At 35.3% G+C, this 24,807-nt stretch overlaps 1 protein-coding gene across 4 annotated transcripts in view; it reads left to right on the top strand.

The window, feature by feature from the left end:
• EXOC6B (exocyst complex component 6B) overlaps nucleotides 1-24,807 on the top strand; it is a 675,853-nt gene that overhangs the window by 347,620 nt on the left and 303,426 nt on the right. For all 4 annotated transcript variants that reach the window (XM_066267372.1, XM_066267374.1, XM_066267375.1 and 1 more), the window contains 5 exons: nucleotides 5,781-5,901; nucleotides 11,311-11,382; nucleotides 12,089-12,186; nucleotides 14,560-14,665; nucleotides 16,395-16,504. In XM_066267372.1, coding sequence (XP_066123469.1) covers nucleotides 5,781-5,901; nucleotides 11,311-11,382; nucleotides 12,089-12,186; nucleotides 14,560-14,665; nucleotides 16,395-16,504 — 507 coding nt within the window. The remainder of the gene's footprint in view (nucleotides 1-5,780; nucleotides 5,902-11,310; nucleotides 11,383-12,088; nucleotides 12,187-14,559; nucleotides 14,666-16,394; nucleotides 16,505-24,807) is intronic.

Here is a 24,807-nt window from a genome sequence, read left to right as displayed (position 1 = left end):
CTGCACTTATTTCTTCTTTGACCCATTCATTTTTTAAAAGTATGTTGTTTAGTTTCCACATTTTTGTGGGATTTTATTCCTGTTTTTTGCAGTTGAATTCTAGTTTCAAGGCTTTATGATCAGAAAATATGCTTGGTACAACTTCAATTTTTCTGAATTTGCTGATGTTGTTTTTGTGGCCCAACATATGGTCAATTCTTGAGAATGATCCATGTACACTGGAGAAAAATGTATACTCAATCACTTTGGGATGAAATGTCCTGTAGATGTCTATCATATCCAGGTGCTCTAGTGTTTTGTTTAAGGCCACTATGTCTTTGTTGATTCTCTGTTCGGATGACCAATCTAGAGCCGTCAGCAGTGTATTGAGGTCTCCAAGTATGATTGTATTTTTGTCAGTTTTTGTTTTAAGGTCAATAAGTAGCTGTCTTATATATTTTGGTGCTCCTTGGTTTGGTGCATATATATTAAGAATTGTTATGTCTTCTTGATTCAGTGTCCCCTTAGCCATTATGAAATGGCCATTTTTATCTCTGAGTACTTTTCCTGTCTTGTAGTCAGCATTATCCGATATGAGTATTGCTACACCTGCTTTTTTTTGGATGTTATTTGCTTGGAGTATTGTTTTCCAGCCTTTCACTTTGAATTTGTTTTTATCCTTGTTACTTAGATGAGTTTCCTGTAGGCAGCATATAGTTGGATTTTCTTTTTTAATCCATTCTGCTACTCTGTGCCTTTTTATTGGTGAGTTTAATCCATTTACATTTAGTGTAATTATTGATACTTGTGAGTTCCCTATTGCCATTTTATATCTTGCTTTCTGTTAGTTTTGTGTCTTGTTTGATCCTTCTCTTTCGTTTTTCTATCTTTTGTTTTTATTTGGTTGTATTCCATACATCTTTCCTCTGTTGCTATCTTTTTTATCTCATGTGCTTCTGTGGTGGTTTTTTCAATGGTGGTTACCTTTGAGTAATGAAAAGGGTCCCTACCCTGTTCATTGTAGCAAACTATTTTGTGAGTACTTTTGCACTCCATCGTCCTTTGCTACTGTTAATCTCCATCTTCTCCCCCTCTTTCTTTTTGTTGTTGTCACACTTTAAATTTGGTTTTATTGTGTTCTTCTTGGAGCTTTTACTTGTGGCTCTGTTTTTTTTTTGTTCTTTGTATCTGATTGGAGAACCCCCTTTAGTAATTCCTGGAGTGGGGGTTTTCTGATGATAAATTCCCTCATCTTTTCTGTATCTGTGAATGTTTTTATTTCTCCTTCATATTTGAAGGATAGCTTTGATGGGTATAGTATTCGTGGCTGAAAGTTTCTCTCTTTCAGGACTTCAAATATTGGGGTCCACTCTCTTCTAGCTTTTAGAGTTTCTGCTGAGAAATCTGATGATAATCTAATGGGCCTTCCTTTATATGTTGTATTCTTCTTTTCCCTGGCTGCCTTGAGAATTTTTTCTTTGCTGTTGGTTTGTGTCAATTTCATTATGATATGCCTTGGAGTAGGTTTGTTGGGGTTAAGAAAACTCGGTGTTCTGTTTGCTTCTTGAATTTGAGGCTTTAGTTCTTTCCACAGGCTTGGGAAGTTCTCATCTATTATTTGTTTGAGTATGTTCTCCATTCCATTTTCTCTCTCTTCTCCCTCTGATATACCTATTATTCTTATGTTATTCTTTTTGATGGAATCAGATAATTCTTGTAGGGCTATCTCATTTTTTTTAATTTTTGAGTCTCTTTCTTCTTCTCTCTGTTGTGCCTCAAGTTGCTTGTCTTCTATTTCACTAAGCCTCTCTTCTATCTGACCTGTTCTATTTACTTCGTTTTTCAGCTCGTGAATTGAGTTTTTCATCTCTGTTTGATTTGTTTTTATAGTTTCAATTTCTTTGGACATATATTCTTTGTGTTCATTGAGTTGTTTTCTGATCTCCCTAAATTGCCTTTCTGTGTTTTCTTGTATATCTCGGAGGATTTTTAGGATTTCTATCTTGAATTCTCTGTCATTTAGCTCCAAGGTTTCCAATCTATTAAATTTTTTCTCCATAGATTTTTCCTCATCTAGCTGTGTTACCTCTCTTTCTTTTGTATCCATGATATTCGATTTTCTCTTCCTTAATGGCATCTGAGGGTGGTTTTGTTGATAGTATTAATGAGATTTAATAAAGAATAAAAAGTTAAAAAAAATAAAAAATCAAAGAGTTGTTTTTTTTTAAAAAAATTAATAATGAAATAAAGAAAAATAAAATAATAATTTTTAAAAAAAGGAAATTATTCCCCCCCTCCTTTTTTCCTCTCCTCTCCCCTTTTTCTTGAGAAAATCTTGTGGTGAATTGTGAATTATAACAAACAATGCCTGTAATGGAGGTCCTGAATTGGGGAAAAGTAATAAAGGGGCAAAAAAAAAAAAAGAAAAAAAAAGGAAAAAAAAAGGGGGGGGCGGTATGGACCCACAAAAAGCAAATAAGGAAAAAATTTGGGTCAAGAATAAAATGATTTGCTTTTAGGTGTTGGTGTTGTCTAAGAGTTATAATGAGAGGAATAAGAGAACAGAAAAATGGGGGGACAAATTAAAAAAATACTATTTTATTTAGTGGAACAAGAACTAGATAAAATGGAGAGCCAGGGATGGGAGCACTGCTAGTGAGTTAAAAAGGTGAAGTAAAAAACTCCCAAAATGCCACAAACATAAGTTTGAGTCCCAGATAAGATAATTTGTTTGTTATTGAGGTTTGAATGAGAGGAGATGTAAAGGAGAAAGGAAGAAACTAATATAGAGGGAGAAAAGAAAGAGAAAGAGAGAGAAAAAGAGGGAACCACTAAAAGGAGATAAAAGAAAAAAGAGGAGAGAGAGAGAGAGAGAGAGTTAAGGGTTTTGGAGTGCAACCCTCATAGAGAGAAAGGAAGAGGAGAAAAAAGATAATGGGAGATGTAACACTTATGGGTAGTGTAGTTCAAGGAGAGGAGAGAGTAAGACCGGCAGAGAGTTAATCGGCCAAATTGGAGGAGGAAAAAAAGTATCAAGAATGAAGATAAGAGAAACAAACGAACAAATATAATAAAATGGGATAGGTTATAAAGTCTGCAGATTATTCTTGATTTTGAGAGGTTATCTTCTTGTTTTTTCTTTTCTCTCCCTCTTCCTGGTCGGTGACTCTGTACCCCAGGTTCTGCCCCTTTGGCATGCTCAGGTAGAGGTTTGCAGTTGATAAGTCTCTATGGCAATGTCATGTATTGTGCTTTAGTCTCATTGGGAGTCAAGGCTCATTAGCTTTCATAGGCTCCGACAGTGAGAGAGTCTGTGTTCCTGAAGCCTTTCTCCTAGTCTTTCCTTCCTCAATTAGTAGCCTGATAATCCAGCTATGGGGTTGTTGCTGCCTCTGCCTGGATAGTAAGAGGTTCAAAGAGCTGGCAACTCCCCACTCTATTTCCACTCAGCACAGGGCTCTGGGTAAGGCTCAGTCAGTCAGAGCTGCTAGCATAATCAGGCGGGCTTTCCGCCCACTCAAAGACCTCTGGCTCTGCCACTCTGTCCGGTAACACAGGCGGGCACCCACTTCCGGGGTGCTTGGAGGAAACTCTCATTCACTATCTGCGCGCGCAGACCAGGATATCCGGCCAGTAGTCTCACACTCTGAGTGAAACCCCCAACCGCATGGAAATTTGCAGCGCTGGAATTCGCTCTCGCTCCGTCCCTGTGCGCGGCTTTTGCAAGGCGCTGGGGCGGCCCGAGATTCCGCTTTTGCCCATACAAAGGCCCCTGACTCTGCCCCTCTGTGCGATAACACGGGCGCGCCCTGCCGAGCACTCAGAGGAATCGCTCACTACCTATCTGCGCGCGCACACCAGGATATGAGGCCGGCCGCGTTTCCCTGAGTGAAACCCTCACCAGCACGGAAAATTTCCACCGTTGGAATTAGTTCTCGCTCCCTCCCGTGCGCGGCTTTCCCAGGGCGCTGGGGCTGCCCAGAGATTCTGCTTTCAGCCCACAGAAAGGCCTCTGACCCTGCCTCTCTGTGGGGCAACACGGACACCCACTTCTGGGGCTTAGGAAGAGATCTCTCGCCCACTAACTGCGCACCAACCAGGAGAACAGGTAAAATGGCTGCCCCGCTTGTCTTTCTTTGTTTGGGTTTGGCGCGAGTGTTAGCTTGTATTGCCCGGCTTGCCACAGGAACAGTTTTTCCTCCGCTAGGATCTCCGTGCCACAGCCTGGTTCGGCCTTTTGTGCGCGGCCTGGATGTATTCACCCCCTTTGCCCGCCTCAGTTTCTATATTCACAGTTACCAGAGAAAGCCGCCCTGTTTAGGTTAGTGAGGAAGGCGGAGCATTTCTTACTCCCTATTTCCTTCAGGATTTGGTTACATATTTAGCCAATTTTTCACTCGACCATACCTTCGGGTGTATTGTGAAGCATCTGGAGGCTCCAAGTATAGGTTTTTCTGTTTCTGGTTGAAGATCTTGTTGAGTTTTGGGGGAGATTTATTGGTATCGCTTCCTACTCAGCCATTACTCTGACGTCATCCGTTCGATACACTTTCAATACATAGATTTATGAGACTTGGAAAAATAAATCAAATTTTCTTAAGGAAATTCTGTTGTGGTTTGTTTTTTAATTGTTAATATTTAGTTTTGACTTTCTGATGATTTCAAAGGAATATTCTGTTGGTTTCAGTGTTATATTGCTGCAAATGACTTTTTGTGGATAAAGGGAGAAAAATATTGAATTGTAATCTTATTTGATGATTTGTTTCTCCATTTATGGTAAGAGGGAACCAAATAATCAGCAAAAGTTGGCAAACTTTTTCTAAAAAGGCCAGATGGTTAAGTATTTTAAGCTTAGTAAGCCATAAGGTTTTTTGTCACAAATATCAGCTCTGTTGCAGTGTGACAGCAACCACAGACAATACGTAAATGAGTGAGCATGTCTGTGTTCCAGTAAAACAGTGTTTATAAAAATACACAGTAGGCTAGATTCACCCCATGAGTTATACAGTTTGCCATCGTGTCTCTACTCCTGAGGAATTGCCGTTTCCAGATAAACATCCCAAATACAGGCATCTTACTTGAATTGCAAAATAATGGCTTTGCAGTTAAAAGAAAGGGAAATAAAAGATTGTTCCATGAAATGTCTTTTTTTAGATTAAGATTGTTTCAAAGTAATTGATAGTTTTGACTAAAATATATAAATATGCTATATATAAAAAACTTTTAATTACTATAAACATTTAGGCAAGATAGCTGAAGACACATTTTAAATACGTAAAAATATAAAAGCTTCAGACTGTTAAAAAATAAGTGTGCATTTTTGTTATAACCTTTGTAAGATATTTTTTCATTCCTATGTTGAGAAAGTCCATATAGGGATAAGGGTAGTAATTTTTACATTTTGTGTGTTGGATTCTTAAAATATGTGTATTTTAGCTTTCATTTTCTCTTTAAAACCTATTGGTATTTCAAAATGTACTAATGACCTGATGTTTTTAATATGGTAAAATTAGCCTCCTTTACCTATAAACATTTTCTTCCCTTTTAAGTTGCTGGATAACATGGTTAACATTAAATAGAAATGTAATTTCAATTTTTGTAAAAGTGTTTAAGAGGATATTAAGATCGAGGCATAATTCTGTCTAAGAAATCTGATTTTATTTATGATACCAAACAGTATTCTTTAAATAAAAAAATGACTGTTAGAATTTAATGGCAGGTGTAAATGTTTGTTAAACCCGGGAAATAGTATGCAAACTGTAATTTCTGACAACTGTGCTTTCTTTTTTCCTTAATTGTAGCTTTTTTGTGGTTGAAGATCATATTTTACACACAACCCAGGGCTTAGTAAATAGAGCCTACATTGATGAACTATGGGAAATGGCACTTTCAAAAACCATTGCAGCCCTTCGTACCCACTCGGTATGTAAAGCCTACGAGAAGGTCTTCAAGCTTATTATCTATATGCTATTCAGTGTTTTATTGTTTTAAAATAATAATATGTGTATCATGTGCAATCTGAAATCAGAGCGCCAGCTTGGTGGGTTTCTGGTGAGGACTTTCTTCCTGCTTTACAAATGGCTGCATTCTCATTTTGCCTTCATATGGTCTTTCCTCCAGTGTATTCATTCTTCTTATTCTTTTCTAAGGACACTAGTCCCATTAGCTTAGGGCCCAACCCTATTACCATATTTCCTCATGTATAAGATGCTCCCATGTATAAGATACCTTAATTTTGGGACCCAAAATTTGAAAAAAAATGTATTATGTAAGGTTATTGAACTCGTTTTATTCATCATAAAATTCATAAAACTACTCATCACTGTCAAAACTCCCATCCATTAGCTTCTCCTCATCTGTGTCTGATGATGAATCACTGTCTTCAACAACAAGCACAAAATAAGCACAAAGAAGCGGGAAATGCAAGTAAAAAATCTACAACCACTGGATAAGACACACCCAGTTTTTAGACCCCACATTTTCCAAAAAAAGGTGTGTCTTATACATGGGGAGTATGGTGCCTTAGTTGATCTTAATTATCTGTCTTTAAATATAGCCACACTGGGGGTTGGGACTTCAGGATGTGAATTTTGGGAGACACAACATTCAGTTCATAACATCTCTTACTTTCCCACATATTTTGAAGGCCACCATTCTCATATAATAATATATACAGTAAGGTCAATTTCTAGGCTCTATGATCCTCCCTTTCCCTTTCCTTTTCTGTATGTCTTGAATCAATACAGTATTAATTATTTTGATTACAACTGATACAGTATGGTTTAATATTTTTATAGGACATGTGTATTTTCTGAAATCCTCTTTTTAAAATGTGCTTATTATCTTATTTTTCAAAAGTAATTTCAGAATTACTTTGTCACATTTCTTCTATCTCTTCTTCCCCCCTCCCCTACTTGAACTATAATCTTATTAGGCAATAAATATGTAAATATAGTTGATATATTTTAAATTTTGGTAGTTTTCACCAGAAATATATATATATATTTTCTTATTTGTTTTCATGTCTTTTGGTAAAATATCTTATATGCTTCCCATCTAAGTTCTGTTTTTGGTGCTTTATGGTTTTTTTTCAAGTAATATTTTGAGGAAGGCTTTTTTCCCACCAATCATTTATTAACTGATATTGATGTCATTCTCTGGAATTCTGTGACTTTGTTCTTTATCTGTTTATTTCAGTGATTTTACCAGTTTTATTTTTTTCCTGGGAAAAGCTATTTTTATTTCAGAAAACTTAATTTTTTCCAAGCAATTTCTTTTATTTAAAGCAGTGGTTTCTAATTTTTTGTGTATGACTCATGATACAGTTGATGAGTCTATGTGATGAACCTATAGGATTCTCTCAGCAGGACAATATACCTTCTTCTTCATGCAATTACATTTGATGTCATTAAGAGCAGGCCACTTTCCAAGTGTGCTGAGTAAAATGTATATGTATGTAGACCATTAATCTTAATGTGTGTATATCGAGTGTATATTCTTTTGAATTAAAGAATAAATGAGAAAACACGCCCCTTTCTCAATAGCTCAGCATCAGTCTATAGAGGGAAAAAGTATATTAGTGGTTGCTTAGGGCTGGCAGTGTGGAATGAGCAAGGCTATGATGGCATAATGGGCATGGGTTTCTTTTTGAGTTGAAGAAAATGTGCTAAAATTGACTGTATTAGTGTTTGCACATGTCTGCAAATATACAAAAAAACCCTAAAAACCAATGAATTATGTATTTTAAATGGGTGAGTTCTGTGGTATGGTAATTGTATCTCAAGAGAGCTATTAAAACATAAGTTAGCATCACCCACATTTACTCACTGAACCATTTTATCCATTATGAGTCAAAGTAGTTGATGCCACAAATATTAATTCTATTTCATGACACTGATTATTGTATTATATTACCCAGCAAGCATAGCAAAATAAGAATGACCATACATCAAAACAAATCTCAAGCTGTATAGCTGAGTGATTATGTTGTTTATCAAAAATCTATATATATGTTTTAACACTATATGTCACTATTTAAAACTATTCTTTTACTTTTTTGATTGACTGAGTTATTGCATAAACTGAAAACATTTTGAAAGATATAATATTTTAAGTTATTAATTTGTGTAACAGTCTCATGATAATTTCAAAACAATAAAGATCTTAAACAATGTCTCAATTCAAGTTTATCAATATATTAAAATAATAATATGCTAATACTAAGGAGAATTCAATCAGTAGTAATTCAGTATTAGACCTGCTAATATTGCTAATATGATTATTATGATAAACAAATCATCTGATAATACTGAAAAGGTATTTTTAAGATTCAAAATTGTGGAACACTGTAATCCTGTGTGACTCAAAAAACTTATGTTTTATAGATAAAAATAGTGCATATTTTTTTCTTATAAAGTAGTCAAGAGTATGTACTGTGAGAGTGGTTTGATATACACCCACACCCATATCTAAACCCATTTCTTGTCACACACATATTTTCAATTTTTTCAAGTCAAAGGGTATACCAAGCATATATGTCTTCCAGGTCTTCTAACCAAGTTGTCATTGAAATAACATGGGGGAAAACTAAAAAGAGAAACTCTACAAAGTGCTATCTATAGGCTAGAAATCTCAATAAATTTCTTTGAACTTAGAAAACAGATGAAATCAGAATACTGACTGCACCTGAGAAAAAAATTACATTATATATGGTAAGGGGTGGTTATTGTCAAAACAGGAGACTTTCTTCCAAGTGGAATATAGGAACACTCAAAATTCGGAGTCAGCAAATACAATGAGCAGGAATGGGCCTAGGATAAATCATAAAATAAATTAGTTAGAGGTTTATTTTCCAAAACCCTTGGCCAGTCAGCTGTTTACCCAGTTCCTTTGGCCAACCTTACCATCTAAATAGACAATAGCATGATCAGCGAAGTTCTCTGGTACTGCTTTTTGAACAAAGTGATTCATCTGCCCCACTCACTTATAAAAAGCCTGTACTCAGTTTCTTGGGAAATTGATTTAAAACTGTAGAGGATGAAACCCATACTAGTGAGCCCTACTAATCAACCTCATCCTTCATTCTATAATGTGAACAAATAGTTGAGTCCAAAAATATTTGAGGAAACTCAATTATAGCAAATAAAGACAATAATAAGCAAAAAATAGAACATTCTTTAGTCAATATAAATAATTCATGGACTAGGAAAAATTTTACAAAGTAATAATCATTTCTCATTTTAGGAATATAGAAAGCTAGGCTATTCACACCAACTGGAAATAATTTAAAAAGCTGCTTTATGTATATGTATCATATAAGATGTTCTTTAAGTTTTAGTAAGTATATAAGGAATTACCAGGCCAAATCCAAGGTGAATTGAGAGCCCAAAGAGATGGGCCAAACACTTAAACTGCCGTTGCCTTGAGGTAACGTGTTAATCTGAATTTAGATTTTGGTAGCCTGTTTCCATCTCCAAAATGGATATGGAAAATATGAAGGAAAAGTTAAGAAACATAGATAGTTGATGTAGACTTTTGGTTGTTTCTAATAGAGATTTAGAAAGAAAGAACAGTAGCAAAGGAGGGTACTTTAAAAAAAAAAAGAATAAAAGAAGGAAATTTCTCTGCAGTAAAAGACTATATTATTAAAATTGAAAGAATGCATCTTGTGTCAAGCAGGCAGGGTAAATGACAGCAACTTTTTCACATCTGAAATTTTATATTTTCATTTGAGAGCAAAAAAAAGAAAGGCATTCTCAAACATATCAGGATTCAAATTTACATTTTACCTATTTAATTTATTGGTGTTCTACAATAAGGTATGAAAATGAAAAAGAAATCCAAAATATATGATGAGATAGGATTAAATACAATATGTTAAAAGGAGTAAAACTCATGGATAAATCTAAGTAAATAATTATTTATTTGCAAAGTTTAATGCTGTTAAGAATCCATACAAAAGGAGAGGCTTAATGTTTAAAAACTTTTAGTGAAAACTCCAGACTATTTTAAGTAAGCTAGTGGGCAGGAAGTATTTAGCTTCTTAATAACCACTATAAGATAATTTATAAAAGTTGATCCAATGAAAAACATGAAAAGAAACAAAAAGAGAAGAAATAATTATAAATAGAAAACTTCAAATGGCTGGAATAGATCCAATTATATCAGTAATCATGGGAAATGTCAGAGTTAGAAAGTTGTATAGTTTGGTTATGAAGAGATATTCATACATAATTGAGGTTATCTACAGAGACCGAAAATAAAGAAAGAGGAGCAGAAATGGCAATATTCTATAAGGCAAATAAAACTGAAGTTGAAGACTATTAAATGAGGGAGGAGAGGAACATTTTGTGTTAATATCAGTTTTACTCATCAAAAAGACAATAGCTTATTTACAGGAGAAAAGTAAGCATAAATATGTATAAAAACAAGAACTCTTAGCAAGGAGGAAGAGAAATTGATGAATCATACCATTGTGGGACAATTTATCCACACTTCTTTCAGGAACTGAGATAGCAAGTAGAGAATGAGTAACCAAACTATATTAAGATAATTTGAATTCTAAAATCACTGAACTTTTAAAATAGTTACATATACATCTCTGTATCCTGCCCATGGAAGCTATCTTCTATGTCATTTCAATTTTCAAGTTTGTTAAGAGATTGTGGACTTATTTGTAATTTTCATTTTCCTCTGTATTTGTTTATTTTCTCTTTTGTATTTCTTGTATTGGTTATTTTTGTTTTCTCTTTGTTGTTTAATCAGTCTTGCCTAATATTTGCCTATTTTATTTTTAACTTGTGCTTTTGTTTTCATTAATCAAATCTTTTATGTCTTCTCTTAGTCATTAATTTCTGCTGTTATTTTTATTAATTTTGTTCTCTCACTTACATATGGTTTATTTTGGCTTTTTTGGCTGGCTTCATGAGTTGAGTCCTTAGTTTGTTTACTTTTAATCTTGTTTTGTATTTTAATATTAGCACATAAAGAAATAAATTTATTTTGAAATTGGCTTTAATCACATTTCAAATGTTTTTATATTATGTATTCATTGTTGCTCATTTAAAAATAATTTGCAATATCAATTTGATTTATTCTATAATTGAAGAATTATTTGGAAGTGTATTTTTAAATTTCCAAGTGTTAAAAATATAGATCATGGCTTACTGGAGCCTACTCAGCTCCTCGCTGGCCAAATCTGGTGTTAACTTGAATCTGGTGTTGGGCCCTCTCATTAGAGCCTTCACTAGGTGAAGCAGTGAACACTTAAATCAAAATTTATTTTTATTTTTAATAATAAATGTTTTCCTAATTGTCTTTTATTTTCTTTAGTCTTACTGTTCTGATCCAAACCTTGTGTTAGATTTGAAGAACCTCATTGTGCTTTTTGCTGATACACTTCAGGTTTGTGACTTTGGCTTACATATATTTACCTAGATTAGTATTTCATCAGCTCTAAATCTTTTCACTGTCTACCTAAGTTTGAATAAGTACCTTTCAGTTTTTAATTGTGTTTCTTCTTTTCCTAGAACAAGAGCTATTATCTCTTTGTAGCATTTCCTGATCATCCCCTTGACCATGTTATGTTCTCAGAAATAATTCCCATCACCTCCTTTTTTTCCTTAGAGCAAATCAATTGATTGAACCAACCACTACCTTACTTTTCCAAAATTTTCTTAATTCATATATAGGGCCTGAATGGCTTTAGACTTTTTTTAACAACCATCTTCAATAATGATTATTGATTTGAACCACATATTATATTAATAAAATAGCATTAACAGTGGGTGAGATTGGTAGCATTTTCAGTTTTTCTCCCTGCTCCTGATGGTTAAGTGTTACAGGCATAGTTGTAGGGAGAGCTTAGCTGATGTTCTATCCTATATAGATTGATTTTAACTTTCATCTTTTTATTTCTGACTGGCTTAAATATTTTGGTATGTACCTTTTTAATTCTTGAGAGATAGATATTAGTTGGAAATAAAAGGTTCTTTATTATGATTTCATTTAAATTGTTGGCCGAAGAACAAAGATATCTTTAAATGCCTACTCTCAACGTTACTAAAAACATCACCTTATAAAATAAAGCTATTTTTTAATTTTGTTTCAGGTGTATGGTTTTCCTGTAAATCAGCTTTTTGACATGCTTTTAGAAATCCGAGATCAGTATAGTGAAACTCTGCTAAAGAAGTGGGCTGGTATTTTCAGGTGAGAAGTTATCTACAGTGGTGTGTGTGTGTGCAACTGTGCATGCATGTGCATTTTGTACGGTGTGTTCATGCATACAGTTTTTTAGATGTAATGAGGAACAAGTAGATTTATAATTTCTACTATGGTTCAGATTATGAATAATAATAAAAGTAAATAGCATTGATATCTCAAATAAAGTTTCCAAGATATCCAATATTTGTGTGTTAGTGTCTACCATGTGCGGAGTCACCAAGTCCCATTGTGGCTCTTATGTTCCCTTGAATAAATGTCAAATATCATGGTATCTATCATCTATATCATATTTTGTCTTATTCAATTTTTTGTTTTCTATTTGAGGATCACGTCTAGTCTATAGCTTATTCATAAGGTAGTGGCTTTTGAGCCCTTTAGAATAATTTAGCTTCTTTGAAATGTTTCTTGAAGATTGACTTATGTGATTCCTCATCATTTTCCTTCTCCATACATAGGGAAGAGAGCTATTACAATCCAAATTTGAAGCATATTATTTAAATAGCTGTTGTAACATGCTACAACAATAAAGAAGTGATTTTGTTAAATATCCCAACTTACAAATGTCTCCCTGGACTGGTGTACACCCCATGCCATTCACTTGAATTTCTTCTCCTTTTAAATCTTTCTTCTTTCCTTTACTTAAAGTGATCTTCCTGCTTGCTGCAAGATCCCTTCCCCAGATCACTTACCTTGTTTTCAAATTCTTACAGCTTCAAGCTCTTACATTGCCCCTTCAATTTTAACTATCTATAGTTTGTGAACATATCTCTGATATCACATAGTGAAACTTATTTGTATATTAATATAAACAATTTATATTTCTAAGAACCAGATTTATCTAATGGTACAGTTGTGTATTAATAGTGGAGGATTATCTCTATAGGAACCTTGAAAATTAATAATATAATATAGTCATGGTCTTAAGAGCATCTGATTTGATATTTTCAGTAAATTTCTGTTTTAATTTTGATAGTATGGTCTTTGCTTTTGTAGAACCCCTAGCCTAGTTAAGGAGTCAGGACCTATGGATGAAGAAAAGTTATCCTTAATATAGAGTAGTAGATGAAGTAAATGAATATAATTTGGATTTATTGTGGAAGTTACTTTTCTTCATCTGTCAATTTTGAAAGTTTGAATGGAAGATCTAGCATAGGATTAGAGATCATAATCAAATATATCAAACTACAAATAATCCAAAAACAAATTACTTCAGTGGCCAAGTTTAACAAGCAGCCAGCAGATGGAGGCAGTCAGAGGCAGATCTCAGGGTGACTATACACATATGAAAAGATGCTCAATGTCAGTAATGGTCAGAAAATTATAAATTAATACCACAATGAGCTATCACCTCACACCTATCAGAATGGTTATTATCAAAAGATCAACAAGCAACAAGTGCTAGCCAGAGTGTGGAGAAAAGGGAACCCTTGTGCACTGTTTGTGGGAATGCAGACTGGTGCAGTCACTGTGGAAAGCAGTATGGAGTTATCTCAAAAAATTAAAAAATGGAACTGCCTTTTGACCCAGCAATTTCACTTCTGGGAATATATCCTAAGAAACCTGAAACACTAATTCAAAAGAAGATATGCACCCCTATGTTCATTGCAGTGCTATTTACAGTAGTTAAGATTTGGAAGCAGCAGTGGTACATTTATGCAAGGAAATACTATGTGGCCATAAAAAAGAAGAAAATCTTGCCTTTTGTGACAGCATGGGCTGACCTGGAAATCATTGTGCTGAGTGAAATAAGGCAGTCAGAGAAAGACAAGTACCATATGATTTCACTCATATGTGGAATCTAATGAACAAAATGAACTAACAAGCAAGAAGAGAAACAGACTTCTACATAGAGAGTGGGATGACAGCTATTCAGGGGTGGAAGGGTTGTTGGGTAAGGGAGGTGGAGAGTTAGAGCAAAAAAGGACAAAGAAGAAAAAAAAGAGAGAGAGGGATAGAAAAGAAAAGAAACCCCTTTGCCTTTTCCAGAGCACACATTCTTTTATTGTTAATTTATCTTAAGGCTTCAATATATTGCCTTAAATTTTCTGTCTCATATGTAAATCTCAAATACTGTGAGATCATGTTTATACTTGTGTTCTATTTGTTTCAGGATATAGTTTTCTTTTTGTCTTCTTTTAAAGATGTCCTTACCTGAAACCAAATAGCTATCCTGTAGAAGGAATAGACTAGAGACTTGGAAATATTTATTGGATTGTGTGTGTGTGTGTGTAACCATTGGAATTCACCTGAAAATTACTTGTGATTACTACAGTAATTAACTCATCCTCCTTCCCTCACTTTTTTTCCTACTTCCCTCTCTCCCTCCTTCCCTTCATTCCTTCTTTTATTTTCTTATAGAAACATACTTGATTCTGACAACTACAGCCCTATACCAGTAATAAGTGAAGAGATGTATAAGAAGGTGGTAGGACAATTCCCATTCCAGGATATAGAACTGGAAAAGGTAAGGAATGCTGTAAAGTAAATTTCTCTGTTTGTTTTGGTATCCTTTACATGCTTTCATTGTATTAGTCTCATTAAAGCTATTACCTCTAACTCAGTGGGTTAGAACTAGAACACCTTCAAACGGTGCTTGGGCTTAGAAGAATAGAAGTTCTGTTTTGTGAATCAGTAGATGGTTTTAGAGTCTTCTCACCTTTGGAGTATTTGGAGGATTGAGATGTTTGGTTTGCACTTTGAAGTACAGTACTTGCTTTTTTTTTTTTTTTTTTACAGAGACAGAGAGTCAGAGTGAGGGATAGACAGGGACAGACAGACAGGAACGGAGAGATGAGAAGCATCAATCATTAGTTTTTTGTTGCGCATTGCAACACCTTAGTAGTTCATTGATTGCTTTCTCACATGTGCCTTGACCGTGGGCTTTCAGCAGACCGAATAACCCCTTGCTCGAGCCAGCAACCTTGGGTCCAAGCTGGCGACCTTTTTTGCTCAAGCCAGATGAGCCCGCGCTCAAACTGGCAACCTCGGGGGTCTCGAACCTGGGTCTTCCACATCCCAGTCTGACGCTCTATCCACTGCGCCACCGCCCGATCAGGCAGTACTTGCTTTTATTATACCCTTAGGACAGTAGTGGGATTCAAATAATTTAACAACTGATTCTCTGCCCTAATGACCGTTCTAAAGTATAAAAAAACGGTATACCAATAGTTATTATTTCATGCATTTAATACTTAAGAACAAAAAAAGAGATATACAAAACTAGATTATGTTATAAGAAAGTTTTAAAATATTAATGAAAAAATATTAAATAATACATGACAAAAACCAAAATTGTTATTTAATATATTTCCATATCGCATCTTGATTGGTGTCTTCACTTGCAATTTTTTTCACCTATGGACAGAATGAATGTTACTATGGGCGCTTAGAATACACTGTTGCACAGATGAACGTTAAAGAAGAGTAAAGGAATGTAAAATTGTGATTTCCACATTGGGTGGTTGCCCATGTGCCCACCTTAGGGGGGACTCTGATTACAAGTGCCATTTTAACAACTGGTTCACTGAATTTAACAAAAAATTAGGAATTGGTTCTGCTGAACTGGTGCGAACCGGCTGAATCCCACCACTGCCTTAGGAAATTTTCACCCCTAAACATACAGTCAAATTTACCTTGTGTACGATATAATTCTATTGGCTTTGACAATGCATTGAGTCATGTATCTACTACCACAATAATGACACTGACCAGTTTGATCCTCTCCTCAAATCCCATCATGCTGCCCCTTTTCAGTCACTCCTTCCTCTTACTCCTAGCCCTTGGCAGCCACCAGTCTGGTTGCTATTCATCTACTTTTGCCTTTTCTAGAAGCCAGTATAATTGGAATCATACCGTATATAATCTTTTGAGACTTTTTTTCACCAACATAATGCGTTTGAAATTCATCCAAGTTGTTGCATATTATCAATAGTTCATTCCTTTTTCTGCTGATTATGTATTACAATTTATTTATTCCTTTATGATTTGGAAGACATTTGAATTACAGCTTATTTAAATTTATATCTTATTCTTTTTAGTATTAGGTAACTTCCAGAAATACTTTTCTTAAATTGAGGTTGGTAAGCAAACAACTCACAATGGAGAAGAAATTCATTTTGCATTTTAATTAATTTACATGTATCTTCAATGTATGTTTGATTGTGATTTACTTTCATTAATTCTTGCATTTACAGCAACCATTTCCAAAAAAGTTTCCTTTTTCTGAATTTGTGCCAAAAGTTTACAACCAAATTAAAGAATTTATCTATGCCTGTCTGAAATTTTCAGAAGATCTTCATCTAAGGTATGTCTGATATAATGGAAATGCACAGGATATGGAAATTGTGACTGTATATGTTGATTTATTTTCCTGAAGAACTGTTGATATTCCTTTCAGCTCTTATTTGGAGTCTTTTGCCCTCACAGTGTGGCACTGCTATGTTGTTAGATAGTCATGGTGAAAGGGAAGATTGGAAACTTTTGAATAACTTGTTTTTGTTTATATTATTTAGCTTATTCTCTACTATTTACAGATTTGTGTTTCAACACTTTTCTGTTAGTGAGAATTCACTGGGAAAGGGTAGTATAAGATACTAGTTCTGGCATTCTATTTGATGAAATTTTAAGGCTAGTAGGAGTGTAGCAGGTAAATCCTTTGTAAATATCCTCCATTCCAAATAGTCTCTGGACTTGTTAAAGGTATCTGTGTCTTCTTTAATTTATACTTAATTATTTAACCAACATATGTTGAGCCTATTTATATACCAGATACAATCTGCTTTTTTGGAAGGCATAAATAAAAGGTGCAGTTTTTTCCTCTTAGATATTGTCAATATCTACTGAGGATAAGAAACATGAAAATAGACATGTAAAAATACAGCAGGGTGAGTGTTGTAATATGAATAATGTATGTACTTTAAAAACACCTAAAGAAGCCTGAATAGGTGATGGTGCCGTGGATGGAGCATCGCAATGGGATGCGGAGGACCCGAGATCACCAGCTTGAGCATGGGCTCATCTGGTTTGTGCAGGGCTCAGTAGCTTGAGCCCAGGGTTGCTGGTTTAAGAAGGGGTCACTCGGTTTGCTGTGGCCTCCCAGTCAAGGCACATGTGAGAGAGCAATCAATGAACACCTAAGGTGCTGCAGTGAAGAATTGATGCTTCTAGTCTCTCTCCCTTCCTGTCTGTCTGTATCTTTCCCTCTCTCTGTCTCTCTCTATCTCTGTCACCGAAAAAACAAAACAACAAAAAAATAAACAACAAACCCAAAAAGCCAATCAAACAAACAAAAACACCTAAAGAATACTTAGTTCACCTTAAAGAATTTGAGGGAGGATAGTCACAATGATTGACTCTCTAAAGGAACCGCCTCTCAGAGAATGATACCACCATTCACCCAAGTCACCGACCTGAGAACCATTTTCAACTCCTGTTGTCTATTAATAACTTTTTTTAAAAATATATTTTTTTATTTTTCAATTACAGTTGACATACAGTATTATATTAGTTTCAGGTACACAATCCATTATTTAGACATTTATATAATTTATGAAGTGATCACTCTATAAATCTAGTACCCATCTGACATGATATGTTTATTACAATATTACTGACAATACTCCCTATGCTGTACTTTACATCCTTACGACTATTCTGTAACTACCAATTTGTGCTTTCTAATCCCTTCATCTTTTCCACCCTCCACCCTCGCCCCTCCCCGCCGCCTCTCCTTCATCTGGCAACTGTCAGACTGTTCTCTATATCTATGAATCTGTTTCTAATAACTTTTATTCTTAAAATCAAAATTTCAGGCATTGACCTAAATTCCTAAACACACTTTACAGATATGTTATTACATCTGTAAAACTCAAAATAGTACTTATTGATGGGGTACAAGGAAGCATACGTTAATTTTAGAGAGAAGGAAAGTTAAGGCCCAGAGTGAAGTAACTTCGTCAAGGAGTAACCTCATACAGGGAGTGCTGTAAGTGTTCAAGCCAGACTCAAATCTGATTAGCATCAGCATCAACAAAATTGTCAGTGCCATGTTTAGAATTCTTACTCTTTGGTAGTCATTGTGTTAGGATTTTACATGCATTCTCTTAGGTAGGTGTCATAATAGTTCTCTGCGATAAGCACAAATTATTCCTGTTTTAACAAATAAAGGCAGTGGTCATTTGTAAATGAGCTTCCTTAAATCTCATTGGTGACAAATTCTATGGATTTTTTCCCCAGCTCTTTTTTTTTCTTTAAAGTTCTCTTTTCACAATATGGCTGTTTTAATTCACACTGTAGTCATATTTGACCTGGACTATTTAGTCTCCTAACTATTCTTCTATCTCTAACTTTACTTTCCCAACCATCTATCTTTTCATTTTCCTGATTCTATTCTGTATGTCCCTTAGAGTCTTTTTCTCAAATCAAATCTCATTTAACTTTTGTTTTCACCTTTTCAAGGATTCCTCATGGCCAGTAGGATAAAGTTTACTCTAGCCTGACATATTTATCTATCTGCCTCCTTCCACACCCCTGAACCTAGTCCGCCCTATACTCTTTCCCGATTCACAGCCCAATGTAATTTCCCTCTTACCCCATGCTTCGGTCATAACAACCTATTTGCTGTTTTCTGATCTTAACATACTATTTTATACCTCTCTGACTCTGCTCATGACTCTTTCTCTACTTCAAACCATTTTTCCCCGTTAGTGCTCTTGACTAATTTTTAACTATCCTTCAAGATGTAATTTAAACATCATGTACTGAATGAAGCCTTTTGGACCACTTCCATTCCTAATGGAGTTGAACTAATGATTCCTTTGTGCTACTTCTGTACTCTATGAATACTCATCTTAGAATTTATTTATCTAATTGTATCTATACATTTCTGTGTGTGTTAGACTGTAAGTTCCTTTATTTGTATATTGATTTATTTACCATGTGTTATGAGTAATTATTATTTGTTAGATGGTATATGGTAGGAAGGACATTAAGATGATGAAAATATGGTCTCTGTCATCAAGGAGTACCTAATCTAATTGAGGAACTGAACAATCTGTGGTAAGTGCTGCAATAGAGATATATAGGAACCACATAGTAACCAACTGAGACAAATTGAGGATGTTAACTGAGACAAATTGACGATGTTAGAAAAGGCCTTGTGGCCTGACCTGTGGTGGCGCAGTGGATAAAGTGTCGACCTGGAAATGCTGAGTTCGCCGGTTTAAAACCCTGGGCTTGCCTGGTCAAGGTACATATGGGAGTTGATGCTTCCAGCTCCTCCCCACCTTCTCTCTCCGTCTCTCTCTCTCTCTTCCTTTCTCTCTCCTCTCTAAAATGAATAAATAAAATAAAATAAAAAATTTAAAAAAGAAAAAGAAAAAGAAAAGGCCTTGTAAAGGGTAGAAGCATTTTATGTTTTGTTCTCAACATAATATCTCCTGTACCCAGTTCAGTAAATTAAAAAGAGTGAATGGAATGTATATAATAGGCTAGGCAGCTCTGAAAATAAGCATAATTGGAAGATAGCTTGAGTAACCTGTTTGATAGCTATTCTTACTAAGGAAAAATAAAACATGGGGTTTGTAAAATTAATTTGTTCTTTTCTGTTGGTCAAATAAGTTTGTAAATATGATGTATATGTTTGCTTGTTTTGGGTGTGGGAGACAGGCTGTAAGCTGGCAAAGTCCTTATAGCCTAAGGCTTAGTTTTAAGACTAAGCCTTTCCCTCCCTTCTAATACTATACTAAGGTCTTTTCCCCACACCCTTGACTGTTGCATGATGTGGGGTGGTGCACTCTTATGAGGAATTCCATTTATGCTTCAGATAAGTGGCTTTGTATCAGAGACTTCCTTATTTGTATATTGGCTTAAAGGCTTTAATTTCTACACTATAAAATGAGGCAGGCTGAGAGCTCTCTTGCTCAGATCTTGCCATCAGCATTGCAGAGGAGAGGCATCCAAGATGGCGAAATGCTAAAGGAGAAGCCAGTTTGTGCAGAGTTTGTGCAGAGAGAAGGAGATGGGGAACAGAGGTGAATAAGGCTGGTGGGGCCTTTGATTCTAGGAATACTTGGATGAGTCAGTGGCTTTAGGAGCCCTGAATGGAAAGGGGAGTGTTTTCCCACTGTGTGTATATACTCGCCTCCTGGGTGCGAGCTAGGATTAAAGGTAATGGCCCACCAGTTCTTGGCTCCATTGTTTCATTACTGTCTGTCCGAATCAAATGCGAACCTGCATGGGCCATGCAACTGTGATGGTGGCTGCGGCTACTGGCTTTACATTTTCTTTAAAATATATTGATTTCATAGAAATGTTCTCTTGGAATGAGATGATCTTTGAAAGTTATAAACTAAAACATTTTTACTACTACCCTTACCATAATCTCTAGGGTACAGTTAGGTATGTTACTGTGTATAAATTATAACAAGTGTGTTACTTTTCCTATCCCCTTTTGGAGGAAAGGTAATATGGTAAGGGGGTAATGTGACTAAATTGTTCAGAAGTATTTTTCATACTTGAGTATATTGTTTGTCTGAAAATTCCTTTTGATGTGTATAACATTGACAATTTAAAATATACATTTAATTTGGGAGTGTTTGTGCTTTTTACTCTTTGGTTGCCATTTACCTTATTTCCTGGACTACGTTTACCTTATAACCTACAGTGACAAAGATTTCTTTGGTAAGTATAACTGTTATGGTGGGGAGAGGTTATAATATGGGATGTGAGACCATAATATATATAAGAAACAATTAGTTCTCTTAAACACAAGGCTTTCAAAACAAGAAAAACTGCTGTACTCATTTTTATGAAGCTTTAAGGATAATTATTTTCAAATCAAATTTGGGGGGTTTTTTGGCAAGAATTTTTACTTTCATTGGATAAAAAATACTGAAATAATTATAAATATTGAAAAAATATATGAGTTCTGAAGACACCAAACTCTCTTTGAAAAGAAATTTCTTTTTATTTTATTTTTTTTATTTTTAGAGAGAGAGAGAGAGAACCGTCGATTTGTTGTTCCACCAATCCATGGATTCATTAGTTGATTTTTGCATATGTCTTGACCAGAGGTCAAATCCACAGTCTTAGCTTCATCAGGTTAATGCTCTTACCAACTGAGTTACCTGGCCAGGGCCAAGAAATTTTATTTTCAAAACAGCAAATAATTGTCATTTCTATAGTAAAATAATGTTCTAGCATTTGCAACTTAAAGTAGAATGCATATATCTTTATTATATGCGGCTTAAGTGTCTGTTTGTCGCCGATAGCTTATTGGTTGCTTGCATAACTGTACTAGCCAATGGGGTGAAGTTACCACGGCTGAACGCAAATTGAGCAGGTCAGGGGGAAGGTGAACATTTGTTTGCATTGGCAATCATCTGTTTTACATAAAAACTACGTCTTAACGTAATTTCTTTTAAGAATGCCTCCTAGAAAATACAGCACTGAAGAGGAGAGAAAAGGAACTAAAGCTGCACAAAAACAGCTTTCTCGACAAAAAGAAGCCACTGAGCAGAGAAAGACAAGGCTTGCTTCAGTCGCAGAGCAAATGCGTCTTTCTCAGCAAAATGAGACTGATGAGCATAGAGAAACAAGGCTTGCCTCAGATGCAAGACAAAAAGCCTGTCTCGACAAAATGAGTCCCTTGAACAAAGGCAGGAGAGAAATGCAAAAAAACCGACAGAGTAATGCTGACCGAAACGCAAAAAGGATTAAAACAGTTTCAAACGGAGAAACTTTAATTTTTGAGCGGGAAACCCCGTGGGGCACTAAGCAAAGGGGTGTCCTCGCCGCCTGCCCTGGGTAATTCAGTTTGAATTAGCAGACACCTTTGCACAAATCATTTTAATTACAATTTATAATATCTAGAACAGCGGTCATTTCGTATGACCACCGGGCTTTCTAGTATATGTATATACACACATATCTCTTTTTTTAAGGTATTAAAATTTGATTTCTGTGAAGAATTTGGGAGATATAGAATGGCACAAAGCAGAAAAAATTTAAAGACCCAAAATGACCATATGGTGATAACTACTTTACATATGGGACTTTAAAAAAAATTTTTTTTCCCATGTGAACACAGAGAGAGAGAGAGAGAGAGAGGCAGCACTTTGTTTTAAAGCAAGTTACAGTGATATACTTCCACTTCTGTCTATAATGTTGAAAACTGGATAGAGTATTGCTTTTCCCCTAACAGTGAAACAAACAAACAAAAAAAAACAAAAGTTATAAAAGAAAAACTTTTCTGGAACCTGTCAGGGAGCTGAAGTCACAAGGTGACCAAATACCCTGAAATCTGAAATGAGACTGACCCCATACAGGAGAGAGTAGTAGGATACACAGACTCCAGTGGCAAAGCAAGGAAGACAGGCATAGCTATCATGCAGGTGAGAGAGTAGAAATTACCATATTTCCACATGTATAAGATGCACCTTTTTTTGAAAAATTTAGGGTTGAAAAGCTGGGTGCGTCTTATAGAGTGGTTGTGGCATTTCAAATGCCATAAATGGAACTGAGGATGAGGCAATATATGAAGACAGGGATTCATCATGAGACAAGGATGAGGTCAAGCTAATGAATGGGAGTTTTGACAGTGATGAGGAGTTGTATGAGTTTTATGATGAATAAAACTTGAGTTCAATAACTTTATGTAATACATTATTTTTCAAATTTCGGGCCCCAAAATTAAGGTGCGTCTTATACATGGGAACGTCTTAAATATGGGGAAATATGGTAGTTACATCTTAATGGATCAGTAATATCTTAGTTGGAGCTAGTTAGTATGTTAGTATAAAATATTCTAGTCATGTGTCCCAGATCCAGGAGGAATTTATACCCATATGGATTTAAATGGACACATATGGTTCTTTGCAAATGGACCTCCATTACGTGCTCATGAGAAATATTGAGAACTGGCTAAGATATCAGAGAGAATTATCCCTGATCTTGCAGGCATGGAGAAAGGGATCAACTTCTGCTGTGAAAAAGGCATGGAGCCCCACCCCCTGGTTTGGGCCCCTCATTTATACTGATTAAAAACTTTATAGCAAACTCCTTCTCTCTGCAGTGTACAGGAAAAGACCTATTATTACAATAGGGAGGATTGAAGAAAAAAGAAAAGTGTTTTACTCCTGGGAAAGTGTCAGAAGACAGTCCTGGTCCCAGGATCTTATAGCAAATACCATTAATGTTCTTCTAATAATGGGAGAGGGAATAAAACTGCAGTAGATTCACAACAGAGACAAAGCAGAGTTTGACTGCCACTGGCAGGAAGGGCAGGGATGTTGAGCAAGCCCTACCCCTTAGCACCGGCACACAGGACCTACCTAAGCCTGACCCTCGTCAGGACAACAGAGACAGTCTTTTGATCTTTACTAATAGCATAGCAAGAACTAAGTAACAAGTGGCAGTAATCTGCCACCAGGTGATGGGAAAGCGTGCAGAGAGAGACAGAGGACAGAACAGTATAGGTTAATTATGTATGATAAGGTATAGCTGAACTGTGGATGATGCAGACCTTTATGAAAAATTTTCTAGGACCCCAGCACTCACACCAGGCACATTCTATTAGAAAAATTTTGAATCTATGAAGCATTAGAGGTAACCATTGCAACAACAAAACCCAAATGCAGTTCAACTTCTGCATACACAGGCCCAACAGGAGAAAAGAAGATGGTCATTTCTAAGTATAAATACTGTTACCTTAGCCTCTACTGTTTTATTTATGATATCCAACCTTTAATAAAAAGTGTGAGACATGCAAAAAAGCAATGAACAACTCATTGTCAAGGGACAATGAGCTCAACAGAACCAGGCTCAGAGATGACCCAGATGATAAAAATAGCAGTTAGGGACTTTAAAATACCACATGCATGAAAAGATAGGGACTTTTAGCAGACAGACAGAAATTATTGGAAAGAGTTAATTGGAAATCTTGACATAGAAACAGTTTTAGAAATGAAGAAATCCTTTGAGGGGCTCATCAGTAGATTTGATATAGCTGAGGTAAGATTTCAGTGATTTGAAAATATGTTAATAGAAGGTATCCGAACTGATATACAAAGAGAAAAAAAATGTTGAAGGAAATAAAAGTATTCAAGATCTATGGGGCAATTTCAGACAGTGTAATTGTTGGTCTCAGAAGGAGAAGATAAAACTGGAAGGAAGAAATGTTTTATAAGCAAATGGCTAAGAGTATTCTAGAAATAGTAGAAGACATTAAACCAGAGACAGACTCCCAGTAAGATAAACAAGAAAATAGTAGGAACAACAGCAAGCAAAGAAAAATACTTAAATACATCATATGCAAATTGATGAAAATGAAAGATAAAGAAAGTATTTAAAGGGCAGTTAGGGGAAAAATGTTATTACATGCAGGTATAATGATAAGAATTACAGCAGACTTATCAGAAACTATGCAAACCAGTGACAATGTAGTGATATCTTTAAAGTATGGAGAAAAAAAACCCCAAATCAAACTAGAATTCTTTTCACAGCAAAGTAACTTCCAAATGAAAGCAAAGTGAATTTTTTTAACCAAACAAAAGCTGAAATAATTCATTGCCTTTGGACCTACATAGTATAATAAAAGGAAATTTTTTA

Source organism: Saccopteryx bilineata, chromosome 3 (genome assembly GCF_036850765.1).
Source record: "Saccopteryx bilineata isolate mSacBil1 chromosome 3, mSacBil1_pri_phased_curated, whole genome shotgun sequence".
NCBI classification, from domain to species: Eukaryota; Metazoa; Chordata; class Mammalia; order Chiroptera; family Emballonuridae; genus Saccopteryx; species Saccopteryx bilineata.
Note: the sequence above shows the minus strand (reverse complement) of the source record. Positions and strands in the feature narration are given on the sequence as shown.